Raw genomic sequence first — 14,329 nt, 5'->3', positions numbered from 1 at the left:
AGGGAAGGGAAGGGAAGGGAAGGGAAGGGAAGGGAAGGGAAGGGACCCACGTGATGAGCTGAGCGTTGTCGTTCCTTTTCCTCTTGAGCAGATCCGACTGGCGCCACTTGGAGAAGGCCTCCAGGGTGAAGCCTGCGTCCCTGCTCAGGGGAAACTTGTCCCCATCTGTCCACACCTCCAGGCCAACCAGAGCCACGTGGGTGTTGATGGCTTTATAAACCTGCAGCAGAGAATTAATTAAAAATTAATAAAAATTAAACAAAGCCTTGTCCTGGTACTTGGTCACTTTTCCACGCCAATATCCACTCCGGACCTAACAAAGCCTTTCCAAGCTCTGAATTCCAAAAATGTCTCACCAAATAAACTGAAAATCTGATTTCCCATCACATTTCAAACAGCTTTAAAATGGGGTTAAAAGAAATTTGACTTGCCAAAGAAATGAAGAATCAATTTATTCTTTTTGCAACAACCCTTCACTTGACAAGTGATTAGAAAGCATCTTAAAGTATTGGCAGAAATAATTGAAGTAGGAGTATAAATAATTAAAGTAGGAGTAGAAATAATTCTTATTAAAAATCTCATATCTGAAGGCAAAGAACAGGAGAATAAATTACAATGAAGTTGATCTTTCATTAATTCCTACATGTAATAATGGGAATTTATGATATTTTGCAATAGAAAGAATTTATAACCATTTGGATTTCAATGGTTTCCAACAGAAAAGTATTTTAAATAATTTGGATTTCAATGTCTTTCCATAGAAAAAAATCCTAAATCATTTGGATTTCAATCTTTTTCAATAGAAAAAAATTACAAAACACTTGGATTTCATTGCCACTTGTTTGCTCTCACCGTGTTGATGTAGTTGACTATGCCAAATATCCTTTGTCTTATATTTTTAACATCTTCATCATATTTCTTGTACTGAAAAGGCAAATACAGCATGTCAGGAAAAGGAGAGGGAAAAGGGGAAATAAATATCCCACAGAAGATTGGTTTGCAAACCATGCCATGTATAAAAGTTCATGCTTTATTTTATGTTAGATGTAGGATTTTATCAGATGTTGGGTTTCAGTATCAGCCCCTTCCAAAATGTGAATTTCTGTGTAGGGTGCAGAGAAGGAGTTGGGCTCAATGATCCTTGTGGGTCCCTTCCAGCTCACGATTATCCCTTCCAAATCAGGATATTTCCTTCAATTCAGGATATTCCCTTCTAGCTCAGGATATTCCCTTCCAAATCAGAATATTCCCTTCCAGTTTACGATTATCCCTTCAGTTCAGGATATTCCCTTCCAGCTCAGGATATTCCCTTCCGAATCAGGATATTTCCTTCAATTCAGGATATTCCCTTCTAGCTCAGGATATTCCCTTCCAAATCAGAATATTCCCTTCCAGTTTACGATTATCCCTTCAGTTCAGGATATTCCCTTCCAGCTCAGGATATTCCCTTCCGAATCAGGATATTTCCTTCAATTCAGGATATTCCCTTCTAGCTCAGGATATTCCCTTCCAAATCAGAATATTCCAGCAGGACAAGCACTGCAAGGTCTTTTCTGAATTCCTGTCATCTCCAGGTGGGAATTTCAAATGAAATCCCCTTTAGAAATCCCATTTCCCAGCCAGGCCCTCGTAGCTCATGTAGGAGCCCAGGAATACGAGTTGGGATACCCTGGGAAGCTCCTGTGGGGCTGATCAAACATGAAATAATAATTCCCAAACTCACCAAAGCGTTGTCCGCAACGACATAGAGCTCCAGGTACTTCCTTGCTTTCAGGTAGGCTTTCATCTAAAGGAATCATGGATTTAAAATTACTTTGAAGAGCTTTTCCTATTCCAACCTCTGCAGCTTCAAAGCTGTTTGTTAATTATTGAGAAGATTTCTTTGGCCAGGTCATTCAGAAGGGATTGGTTTGGGTTTAAATGATAAGAAGTAATTAAATTTGTATTCAGATATGGAAGGTAAAATAGATATTAATGAGCATTTAGGTGTTAAAGGTGCACTGGGCATCTGTTAATAAAGGCAGGAAGGTTTAGCTCAGCTGGTGACTCTGAAATCTCAGATCTGCAATATTTTGTTCAGGTTTTTAAGATCTGATCCCACTTCCCTGTGTTTATCTCTCCACAAAGGGTGTGGAGAGATAAAATTGGGGATCTCTGTTCCAAGAGGCCTGAAATATTCCTGGGATTGCTGCGCAAGGACACACTTGAGGCCTGTGCAGAGAAATCTGAAAAGTAGCAGATTTTTTTGGAAAATAAACATAATTAGTTGCTTAAAAAAATCCATTTTTTAAATGTGTTTAAACAGCTCCTTTGTGAAGGTGCCACCAGCTCAAGTGGGATTTGAGCTATTTAGAGTTTTCCAGTGGCCACAAATTCCCTTTTTGTGATGTCCTTACCTCTGGGCTGTTGCTGGACTTGAAGATGCCATTGATGGGGCCACTGGAGTCCTGTTCCCAGGAGTTGTTGACCAGCCCACAGGTTTTGATGGGCTCTTGTTTCAGGGCCTCGTATTTATAAACCACGTGTTCATCCCTGTCCGAGGCTCCCAGGGGCTCAATGAGGAACTTCTGGCCACGGGTCTCAAAATAGCCACTAAAAAATGGGTTGGAATGTGAGGTTTTGGATCAAGGGAGCATTTAGCCCGAGCACAGAGACCCTTGGAATATTCCAGCAGCCTGAGGCAGCATGCAACACTTTAGAAACAGAAATTAATTATGGAAGATTTGGGTGCTCTCAGTCAAAGAGAAGATGGGTTAGGAATTAATTTGATTTAAATTCTGGGGGGTTTGTGCTGACAGAAGTGGTTGAAAAGTGGATTTCATTCCAGTGGGAAATTCAAAAATGTTTTCATCCTGATTTGAGGTGAAAAGCTAAAATATTGTAAGGCACTAAGAGTAATTATTTTTCTCCCTTCTCCCTCTGTTTTTCTTTGGGAAACAAGTTTCCAAAGCCTGAATAAAAGATCACATGGCTTCTCTCCACGCTGATTCTCTCCTGATGGGACATTTATCCCAGAAGCTGCACATTCTGCTCCTGGCACCCAACCCCTCTCACCTGAGCCCCGTGCAGGTGCTGATGCTCGCCACAGACTCAGCATCACCCTCCACGTGGCCTCCATAGTAACAGTGATCCTGGTGGGAAAAAATCCTCAGTGTCAGCTTGGGGTGTCCATGGGCACCACTGGATCCAGGGATTTCAGAAAACAAATTAAACCATCTACAAATTACAATGAAGTGCACTACTTGAAGAAGTCTCCTATTAGGAGATGCTTAAAAGGAATTTTAGTTCATGACCATTTCCACATTGGCTGTGGACCCATTATTTTTATCCTTCAACACACAAATTGTGACAAAATCCAACAATTCTGGGCTCTGGTCAAAGCACAGCACAGAAAAATAAGAATATTTCCACTGCCTGCTCCAAATTAAGCACACACTGCTGGGCTCTGCTCAATTAAAGTCCACACCAAATGATTTCCTTGAGCCTGAATTTCAAGGAAAGGCTTTTTAATTACCCATCAATTAAATGCATTAATTTCAGTGAGATTAAAATACAAGTATTATATTAAACATGGGTAGGGGAAACTGTTTTGGGAGTTAATTGGCTTAAGGATTTATGGTTTCTGTTCCTGTGTTCAAAGAGACTTCAAAGTCACTGAGGGCTTGTGGAGAATTTTACCCACAGCGTTTTCCTGAACGGAATTCTTAAGAATCTGTATCCAAACCTTCATTCCCCGTGCCTTTTGTTTTCTTGTGTGGATTTTGGTTTAACTTTATCATGTATTTGTCTTCCACCACAAAATGTCAACTTTGTTACAGGGAAAAAGACATCCTCGAAGGGAAAGTTACTGGGGAAAAGAGGAGGATTTATCTCCATCCTTTGGGGATACAAGAGGAAAAACTCCTGCTCACAATCCAATATCCCCAGGGTAGGAATTCCCTGTTCAGCCCAGGTAGGGCTCTTCGAGTTTGTCTTTTTCCAGGTTTTTCACTGCATTCATTCAGGGAGTGGAAATAATTGGAGCAATCAGTAAAAAAACCCCAAAATAATCAACCCAGAGTTATTTATGCACATTTATGTCATTCAGAATCCTCCTAATTGCACCTAACAAAGAAAATTGGGCTTTGATTTCCAGATTGTGTTGTTAAAATCCATCTCATGAGCTTGGAGGAGAACTTCAGGCGGGAGCTTTGGGGAAGATCAGTGTGCAGCGAATTAAAAAATCCCTTCTGCAGCAAGTCCCGTTTGTGTGCAGGTGCAGAGGTGATTTGTCCGGGCTCACAGGAGGCAGCTGGGCTCACAGAGCGTGGCTGGAAACGTGAGCCGGGAGGAAATGGGGCTTTATCGGGCTGGGGATCTCCCTGCGATCGGGGCGGAAATCAAGTCACGGGGCTGGGCAGGTGGAGCCGAGCGTGCCCGGCAGAGTCGGGAGCTTGAAAGCCTTGGGATGGGCCTGGCTCCCGACAAAAGGCTGGAATCCGACCCACACATTGCTCAGCAGCCACGGAGGCCGTGCCTTCCTGGAAGCCAAACCTGGAGCTGATTCCCAACAGACACCTGTGATCAATCTCAACTTCCCCGTCCCTTCACCCTAAATAGCTTCAAACCTGGATTTCAAACCTTTGCTTTCTGTCTCATATCTCCCATTATTTCACAGATCCATGAATCTCATGTGGCCCTCCAGACTGGAAGCAAAAGGGAGAAACCCTTCCTGTATTACCTTGATGCGAGGAGTTGTCGTTATTTGCTGGCCGTCAGCGGAATAAAGAGTTTCAGAGTAATCCCCAGCCAGGAGATCCCTGCAAGAGGCCAAGCAGTCATTATTCCAAGGGAATTGTTGCCGTGCAGAAATGAGGTGATGACACAGCGCAGCGAGTATGTGGGGAATTCAAACAATTACTCAGGTTATTCTTAGTATCGGAGAAACTCGGGAAGCAAAAGCTGCAGGGAGGGGAATTCTGCTTGCTCATAATCCTTCCTCAAACAAAAAGACTTTCCTAAAAGAAGAAAGCAATTAAAGTCTGCTGATGGCATTGGGATGAACTCATCTCCTGGCAGATCTGGATACAAATGTATAATTACATATTGATTTTTTTTTTGGCCCTTTTTACATCTTCCCAAAAGCAGCACATTTGCAGTGACTCCTGTTTGGCCAACTCTCTTCCACTGCCACAATCCCATTTCTCTTCAAAGAACAGAATTTAGTACAACACATTTCCCTCCCCCCACTCCAAATATTTGGATTAGATTAAAACAGGGGTGAGCAGTTAATTACAGGCTATCTTTAACATGAGTTGATTATGGCACTACTGTATTTGCACAGCCTCTGGAAAAGCACCCATTAACCCAGACTTGTTGGAGTGTGTGTTAATGTTCTGCTGCAGCCAGACTTTCAATTTCCAGGAAGATTTGGTCAATGCCAGGTTATATTTGGTTACTCCAGGTTCAAGAAAAGTAGTGCTAAGGTAAATATCTGTATCAGTTTATCTATTTATCTGTCTGTCTATCTATCTATCTATCTATCTATCTATCTATCTATCTATCTATCTATCTATCTATCGATCTATCTATCTACCGATCATTTATCTATCTCTATATCTGTCTATAATATAGGGATAGATAAATATAGAGCCACAGAATGTTTCAGGTTGGAAAACACCTCCCAGATCATTGAGTCTGTCCTAGAACCATGGAATGGTTTGAGTGGGAAGGCACCTGAAAGCTCTTCCACTTCCATAGGCAGGGAATCTCCCACTGTCCCAGATTGCTCCAGCCTGGCCTTGGGCACTTCCAGGGATCCAGGGCAGCCCCAGCTCCTCTGGGAATTCCATCCCAGCCCTTCCCCACCCTCCCAGGCAGGAATTTCTTCCCAATCTTCAGTTTAAACCCTCTCTGGCTCAGTTTAAAACCATTCCCCTTGTCCTGTCACTCCAGGACACACAATTCTATAACCCACAGACTCTTCATGGTCACAGAAAACTTGTGAAATAATAGAAAAGTATCAAATATGCATTGGATTCAACAATTTAGGAAGGAAATAGGGGAGTAGAGGTAGCAGGAGGGGAAGTCCCTCCATCATGGCAATGTCTCATCCCAAGCACTTCTTCCACATTCCCAAAACAGTGACAGGATTCTTTCTGCCCCCTTTTCTTTCCTTGCCATTGAAATGTTGCATTTACCAAACCCCTTCTGTTTCACAGGGCTCAGATTCCTGGTTTTTGGCAGGAACACCCTGCGGTGGCTCCCAGTGAGGAGTAAGGGCAGAGCTGAACTGAACCTACCGATTTTTTCGGAGCTGCAGCACCACTTCCTCTCCGTTGGCTTTGATCCCATACTTCACTATGTCATCATATTTGCTCTGTAAACAGATTTAAGTGTCAGAAAATGCTCTGCTGCAGCTCCTGGCCTCACCAGTGGTGTTATTGGAATGCCAGCCGTGTTCTTTTCCTCCTCTTCTCACCAAAAACAAGGATTCTGCCAGGAGCAGGATAAGCAGGAGGTGGCTCTGTTTGAGGGGTTTTAATTAGAGGGGCAAATTTGATTTGCAAATTCATTTTTGCCTCCATAAGCACAAATCCTGCGTGCTTGGGAAAGGGCTGAGGGGATGGCTGGGTTCAGACACTTCCATAACGCCCTCTGGAATTGCACAGACCATGGCTGCTTTTAATTATTGCTTTCATTTAAGCCAAATTAAAGTGTCCACAGGTTATTAAAACTCTGAGTAGTATCGAACCCCACGTCTTTGCAGAGACACAAGTTCAGAGATGGCCTTAGGGATCCTCTTCTCTGAGGACACCTCAGCTCCTCCTCACTGAACACCACCTCGCTTCTCCACAGTCTGTCTATTGGAAGAGCAACTGTTTGTCCAAATTCTCGTAGCCTTGAAACCCAAGGGTGTTTCAGCTCCAGGAATCCTTCCCCATCTCCCAGAATCACCCAAGAAATTATCTCCTTTCCTACCTCTGAGCTTGTTCCTGCAGCTCTCCTGTGCACCGCATGCAGTTTCTGCGGGTAAACAATTTCATATTGCTCGGCTCCAGGGAACTTCTCTCTGCTGCTCCCTGGGGATTGATGAAAACACAATTTTAATTTATTAAACACCCGATTTCATGGCTGGCCAGGTGATTCTTTCGGTTCTTGCAGCACCTCGTGCTCCCCTGCTTTGCCTCCATCACCTGATCCAACACCAGAGGTTTTCACATCCTGCATTTCGGACGAGTTGCCCTCCCTGGCAACTTCCAGGTGTCCAAACATTTCTTGCGATTCCCTTTGCGTTTCTTCCCCCAGCTCTGAGCAGTTCAAGTCCCAACAGGCCAGCCCAGCCGTGCCAGCGCAGCCTTTCCCTCTGCATTTCCCAGTGACAGTAACGAATGGATTTGGGTTTGTGGAATGAGCGATCTCCAAACCTCAGCACGTGACAGACAGGCCCAGACTGCCTCTGCACCAGCAAATAAACTTACTCAATGCAAGGTTTGCAACAAGGTTCCTGCTTTGGAAGGCTCTGGCACGTAAATAACTGTGGCAGAACTCTAAGAGAAGGTGGTAGTGAATAATTACAACGTTTACCTCTTGAATTGGGTTGAAGGAGGGACAGCAGAAGGCTGGGGGAGACATTTGGACATGGCCAGGTAAAATAATGGGAGATATGGAGGAAATTGGGAAAATCTTGAAGGTGCAAGGAATCCAGGAGGTTTCTTAAGACCATTTTGAGTGGTCTCATAAGGTCTGGAGGGACTGTAAAGAGCTGTGTGAGGAAATGCAAGGCTCATAAAAAGAGTTTCTTTTTTTTTTTTTTCTGCTCTGAAGCTCAGCAAATGCGGAGCAAAGTTAATCTGGGGCCTGCCCTGCAGGGGTGGGTGCACCCTGCAGTCCATCCTGGCAGCTGGGGGCCAGGTTTTGGGAAAACAGGGTCAGGCAAGGGAGATGTTGGTTTGCACCAAGGCAACAGCAGCTTTTAGATACCCCTGGAATCTTTAATCTCCTACAAAAGGGAATTTCATCTGAATTGGTGAATTCTTGAGGGCCTGTATTTGAAAAATAAACCAACAACAAAAAGGAAAAAACTCCTAAACTGCCCAGAAAGCCAATGAAATCCCAGAAAAACAAAGGAGCAGAGCACCTCCCATGGTAATTCCTGCCCCAGGGCCAGGTTTTTCCAGGAGAGAGGCCTCCAATTACTGTAATTTTCTCTCTGGAACAGGAGAGCACATCCTCGTGCAAATTGTGGCAGTAAAACAAACTGATCCATTCTTTTATCACTGATTTATTTGATTCAACCCTTTCCAAAAGTAATTGCAGAGCAAACCTGGTTGTATCTTGATAAAGCTGTTGATTTAATGGTGCAGAAGGATCCTGTGTCAGCTGAGCTGTTGCACCAAGCACGTGCTGGGAGCAGCTACCAGGTGTAACTTTACTCCTGCCACCCACAACAGTTAGTTTTTAAACGATTAATTATGTTTATTTTCCAAAAAAATCTGCTACTTTTCAGATTTCTCTGCACAGGCCTCAAGTGTGTCCTTGCGCAGCAATCCCAGGAATATTTCAGGCCTCTTGGAACAGAGATCCCCAATTTTATCTCTCCACACCCTTTGTGCAACTCCAGCCCAGAGAGTTCAAGTTAAGGCAAGGTTTAAAGGGAGGCTCAGGACTAAACTCATCCCTTCCCTGCAGTCTGATCCAGACAGAATTTCGAGGAAAACTGGTTGGTTTTGTTTGGAATGAATCCTTTCTTCGAGGGAGTTTCTTAATCAGTGCATTGTCTTTGCTACCTTCAGGCTTTGTCTCGAGCTTGAAGGAGGAAGGAAATTACTTGGGCCTCCTACAAAAACTTGCAATAAGGAACAAATAATTGTGTGCTTTGCCAAGGGCTTCAACCAGCACAAAAAATCATTATGGAGGATTTTATTGGTGATGAAATTGCAGTTTTGTCAAGGTAAAAAAGGTAACACCTTAATGGTGTGCACATTTTCAGATGTTCTGTGCAAAACACCAAATTATAGATTTGTGCCTGAATGCTAATTCTATGTTTAATTATGGATATAAATCCTGTACATGTTTGTGCAGGCCAAGCCCTGAAAAATTCCATTCCCTGTTGACAGGAATTAAAAGAAATCGTTGGGGAAAAAAAGTGGGATCTGCTCAGGTGGAGTCATTGACTATAACCTGAACTATCATGCAGATAAATAAAGGGTGATCAGTACTTTAAATCAGGTACTGTTGTAATTGAATTCATACAGAAATCTGTTATTTTATGGCCAAAATGCTGATAAATTGGTGTGATTGGGTAAATTGGCCTCTCACTTGCAGGGTAAGTATTGCTTTAGTGGCTCACAAAACCAACCAGTTGTGTGTCTTTAGGCAATTTATGGCCACTTTTCAAACAAGTAAATGCTACTCTAACTAAAGAATTACAGACAATTGCTTTGAACAGAAAATCCCAAATGTCCCTAACTCCATTTCCCAAAGACTTTAACTCGCTGTTGCTCCCCATTATCTCCCAGTTAATAATTAAAAGTTCATACAGCATTATCCATAGCAAAACTGGTAAAGGACTAAACCAAAAAGTGCAGTACCTTGTTGGAGGAGATGCAGCAGAAGCGCAGAAAGGAGGAGGATTTTCATGCTCTGGGGCTCCTGGGGCTCCTTGGGGTGGGGATGTGGCGATCCCAGCGTGGCCCGGCCCGGAGCTGCTCTGGGCTGGGAGTGAGAGGCAGGGACGGGCTCGGCTTTATTCCTGCTCCTGCAGGAGGAAGTGTTTGCTCAAGGTGTTGCACAACACCCAAGGCACAGAGTGTCACAGCAAGGGGAGTTCCTGCTGCTGGGCCCGTGCCCCAAACATCGGGACAGGGATCGACCGCTGCTTTGGATTGGCTTCCCTAGAAACGGGGAAAAGGAAATGATTAACACCAATCAATCAATAAATCAATAAATATGGAGAGTGGAGCTGTCATTGAGTTATAGAATGGTTGGGCTGGTCCTAATTCCATCTATTCATGGTCTGGCTGGTAAAAGCTGCAGTAAAACCAGTGGAATGTCAAGGAATGGGAGAGTTCCCAGGATGTTTGGGGTAAAACAGGTCAGCAGGGCTGGGGGCAAAGCTGTGCTTTAATTCTGGTATTTACCCCTGAATCTGCTCAGTGAATCACTGACAGAATAAACACTGAGCAGAGCCTTTGCTGCCCTGTCATCTCTGTTAGTAATGTTTGCTGCGGGCTCAGGTGAGTCAGTGGAGGAGGCAGAGCAGTGAATGATCCAGGTGAGCTCTGTCCAATAATAATCCAAAAATCTCTGCCAGAAAAGGACCCCACTGACTCAGTCAGATGTAATAAAGGAGTGATAAAATTGCTCAGGCTACAAGTGTCAATACAGAACTGCTTTAGAGAGGGTGAACTTTTCCTGGGTTAAAATAGGGGTTACAGAGTACAGAGAACTGGAGTGGATCATCTCCATATAAATTTATATTCATACATGGCAATGTCAGCAATAAACATGACAAAGTAATTCATATATTCATAATTTATGTTAGTTTATAAATGAGTAAATATATCTGCATAAATCTGCAGGGGAATTATATCCACAGGAGAATTTTACTGCCTTTACTCTTCTCACATAAGCATTAGTAAATAACTATTTCTCTGTTGAAAAGTTCTGATTTTTTGAACATTTTAAAGCCAAACTTTCCCGTCAGATTTTTGCCGGCTCTCCAGACGTTCTGAGACAGATTGGGAGCTGCAAACAGATGGGTTTGGGCTTTTATTAAAGTGTAGGATGGTGCTAATTGATAACAATTTTTGGCAGCTGCTTGTTTGCGACACTTCAGTCAAATATTTCAACTCATGTTGGCATCCCAGGTTAGGAAAGAGGCCTCCAGGGAAAGAATTCATGCAGGATTTGGACATCTCCCCGCCCAGGTGCTCATCTGAGTTGCTCAAAATCAGACAGCAGCTGTGTCATTAAATTTAGGTTGGTGCCTTTTAAATTCTGTGGAGATTAAAGGAGGACAATTCAGTGTTTTAAATGTTCTATGAATAAAAATAAGCTGGGCATTCTTGGACTGCATCCCTGCCTTGCAAAAAACTAAATAATTAAGAGACATAACTGTGAACAACTGGTTTTAAAAACAAGTGGCTGCTGGCCAAGCGTTGATCTCAGCTCATTCTCTCAGCATGACGCATGTGAAAATGATGTGTGACCCCCCCATCTCCAGAGGTAATGCTCTTAATAAGCTGTGCTTTCCAGCAGGATGGAAGGGGGAGCTCCATTCCAACAAAGGGCTGGCAGGAAGAAGGGAATGTGAGGGGATGAAGGTCTTGGGGAGACTTGAAAGGGAATGGGATGTAATTTCCTTTAGTGACTGGAGAAGCTTTTGATGTTTCTGCCCTCGCTTCAGCGATTCTGGAATAATCTGATCCTGGCTTCTTCCCCTGGAGGTGCTCACAGAGGTGTCCTTGAGGTCTCAGATGGCTTGGGAATTTTTGAATCCACTAAACAACTGGGCAAAGTCCAAGTGAGCAGTTTTCATGTTCCTAGGGGGTAAAATTGGATGGCAAGTTTGTCTCAACATTTAGTAGTTGAATATTGGCGGGTTTAACCCAAGTGCTCCCAGGGCAATTAAAGAAAGAAGCAGCAAAGGGTGAATTTCACCCCTACACTGAGGATCTGCACGAGTCCTGCCTGGATTGGAAGTAAAAGGAGAGTTGTATGGGCAGCACTTGGCAGAGCTCAGGACAAATCCAGGCCTGAATCACTGCTCTGCATCTGCCTTGTCCCAGAGCTCGTGGTGAAGGAGATTTGGAAAGGTACTGAGGCGCCAAACAGGGATTTTCAGGAGTAACCAGAGTCTCCTCCAGTAGACCCACGTTCAGCCACCCTGAGACAGAGCTGAGCAGCTGAGGGCCAGGGCTGTGCCTGGTTCTGTTCCTGGTTCTGCTGCCCCCATCCACCCCAGCACTGCTCAGCAGCTCTGCCCCAGCACCACATCCTGTTCCTCTGGGAGCAGGGGAAGGGATGTGGGATTGCACAGGCAGCCAGGGCTCTATTGCGTCACTGCTCAGTCACCTGCCTTCCTCCTGCCTCCATTCCCTTCTCCCAAGCCCTCCTGCAGGTTATTTTTCTCCAGAATACAAGTAAAAGCACACGGCTTCACCTCTGTGTTCCAGCCATTCACTCCCCTTGGTTTCCTCCATCTATTTCCAGCTGCATCCCAGTGTCCCCACAACCTGACTCTCCCTGGAGCCCCATCCCTTCCTCTGCACTTCCAGAGTGATCCAAAACCCATTGGAGTCAACAGAACACTTTCTGTGGCCTTCCAGGAGCTTGGATCCGCTCTTGGATAAGCTCTGCTCCTCTTTAAAAGCTTTTCTTCGCATAAAGCTTTCCCTTGTGCTTGCCTCTGTTGTCTCACACGTTCCCAAAGTGAATAATCTTCCTCTTCCTCAATGACCAGCCCTGAATGTTTTGCTTTCTGGTGTTTTGTTGAAGAAAATGATCCAATGGTTGCTTTTGACCTGAGTGTTTGGAAAAGTTCTCTCCCTTGCAGCTGTTCATTACCAGCTCCTCAGCTTAAATGCAATGTTTGTACTACCAGGCTTTAATATAAAGTAAATATAATCTTTTCTCACTGAAATGATGATTGAAACTACCTTAGTAAGCACCAGCTGAGTTATTTTTGCTGTGTATTTAATCAGGTCACAGTCTGTCATCTGAGTCTGACTAATGAAACCTCATCACAAATATTTTACATCTTGGCAGCACTTTTCGCTATAAGATCACAGACATATTTGGTGTTACAAGTGTGTGGCTTCCTTCCTTCCTTCCCTTTTCTTTGAAATGAAAGGCCAAAAATCAGTTACTTCATCTTCCCCCTTCGTTAGCTCCATTTTGCTTAATTACCCTGCCCCAGGGTGATGGAGGCTGTGCAGCTCCAACCACTGCCGGCTGCAGGGAGTTAACTGAAGGCACAGGACCTTGTCATGGATTTCTCAAGAGTCATGAACTTCTTGTAAGTTCTTAACTGGATTAAAGTGATTTTTGAAGGTTGAATTATCATCAGAACACACCTGCAGCCCATTTCTGGCTGTGGCCCCTGTTGTGTAATTGTGTGCACACGTCCGAGCTGTTTAATGTTCTCCGCAGCACGAGTGACAAAGCAGATCATGGTGAATTAAGGAGCTTTTTTTTTTTTTGCAGGTGTTGCTTCTGGTATTGTTTATCCTGGTCCTACGTGAGGGCTGGCTCCCTTTTCCCGAGGGACAGGGAATTCTGCCTGCTCCTACGTGGGGTTGAGCACAATTCTCTGCTGGCTGGAATCCACCAGGGCCAGGCACAGGGCTCCATCTTCAGAGTTCAGAGGGGTGTGGGCAGACCCAGAATCATGGAATGGCCTGGACTGGAAGGGGCTATAACCATCATCCTGCTACAAACCCCTGCCATGGGCAGGGAACCTTCCACTGACCCAGATCCCTCCAGCCTGGCCTTGGATACTTCACGGACCCAGGGGCAGCCACAGCTCCTCTGGGAATTCCATCTCACCCCTCCCCACCCTCCCAGGGAGGAATTCCTTCCCAATATCCCATCTAAACCTACTTTCTATCAGCTGGAAGTCATTTCCCCTTCTCCTGCCCTCCAGGGCCTTGTCAATAGTCTCTCTTCCCCCTGTAGGCCCCTACAGTTAATCATGGGAGGCCACAGTGAGGCCACCCCAACGCTGCTCCTCTCCAGGCTGGACAGTCCCAGCCCTCCCAGCCTGTCCTCCCAGCAGAGCTGTTCCATCCCTCTGATTACCCTGGTTCCTCCTCTGGACCCTCTCCAACACCTCCAGGTGCCTCCTGTGCAGGGCCCAGGGCTGGGGCAGCTCTGCAGGTGAGGCCTCACCTGAGTAGATCCAACCCTCGGCCTCCATGAGGAGAATCTGGCCAGGCTGGACGGGGCTTGGAGCAGCCTGGGACAGTGGAGGTGTCCCTGCCCATGGCAGGGGTGGAATGGGATGGACTTTGAGGTCCCTTCCAACCCAAACCATGCCACAGTTCTGTTTTCACATCTCTCAGCAGATGCTGCAGGAACAGCCCTGAACTCTGGGAACCTGCTGGGCAGGAAGGCCTGGAGGGACAGGACACAGGGAATCACCTGAGTGGATCCAACCCTCGGCCTCCATGAGGTGAATCAGGCTGGACGGAGCTTGGAGCACCCTGGGACGGTGGAGGTGTCCCTGCCCATGGCAGGGAGTGGCACTGGATGGGCTTTAATGTCGCCCCAACCCAAATTATTCCACGATTCTGCCCATCCTCTCCCTCTCTCACCCCCACATTGCCATGGAAGGCTTTGCAGCTGC

The 14,329-nt window shown here is 45.2% G+C and overlaps 1 protein-coding gene across 1 annotated transcript in view; it reads right to left on the bottom strand.

The window, feature by feature from the left end:
• Positions 1–9,636, bottom strand: part of LOC102043039 (zinc metalloproteinase-disintegrin-like batroxstatin-2) — a 26,639-nt gene extending 17,003 nt beyond the window's left edge. Inside the window, exons 1-9 of the mRNA XM_031063568.1 lie at positions 9,573–9,636; positions 6,961–7,061; positions 6,282–6,358; positions 4,721–4,799; positions 3,055–3,131; positions 2,397–2,592; positions 1,724–1,786; positions 853–924; positions 51–220 (exon numbers count right to left, since the gene is read on the bottom strand). Of these exons, the coding sequence (XP_030919428.1) occupies positions 51–220; positions 853–924; positions 1,724–1,786; positions 2,397–2,592; positions 3,055–3,131; positions 4,721–4,799; positions 6,282–6,358; positions 6,961–7,061; positions 9,573–9,621 (884 nt within the window). The 5' untranslated portion in view covers positions 9,622–9,636. The remainder of the gene's footprint in view (positions 1–50; positions 221–852; positions 925–1,723; positions 1,787–2,396; positions 2,593–3,054; positions 3,132–4,720; positions 4,800–6,281; positions 6,359–6,960; positions 7,062–9,572) is intronic.
• Between the last annotated feature and the right edge of the window lie 4,693 nt (positions 9,637–14,329).

The sequence above is a fragment of the Geospiza fortis genome, unplaced genomic scaffold (genome assembly GCF_000277835.1).
Source record: "Geospiza fortis unplaced genomic scaffold, GeoFor_1.0 scaffold176, whole genome shotgun sequence".
In the NCBI taxonomy this organism is placed as follows: domain Eukaryota; kingdom Metazoa; phylum Chordata; class Aves; order Passeriformes; family Thraupidae; genus Geospiza; species Geospiza fortis.
This window is presented reverse-complemented; position numbering and strand designations above follow the sequence as displayed.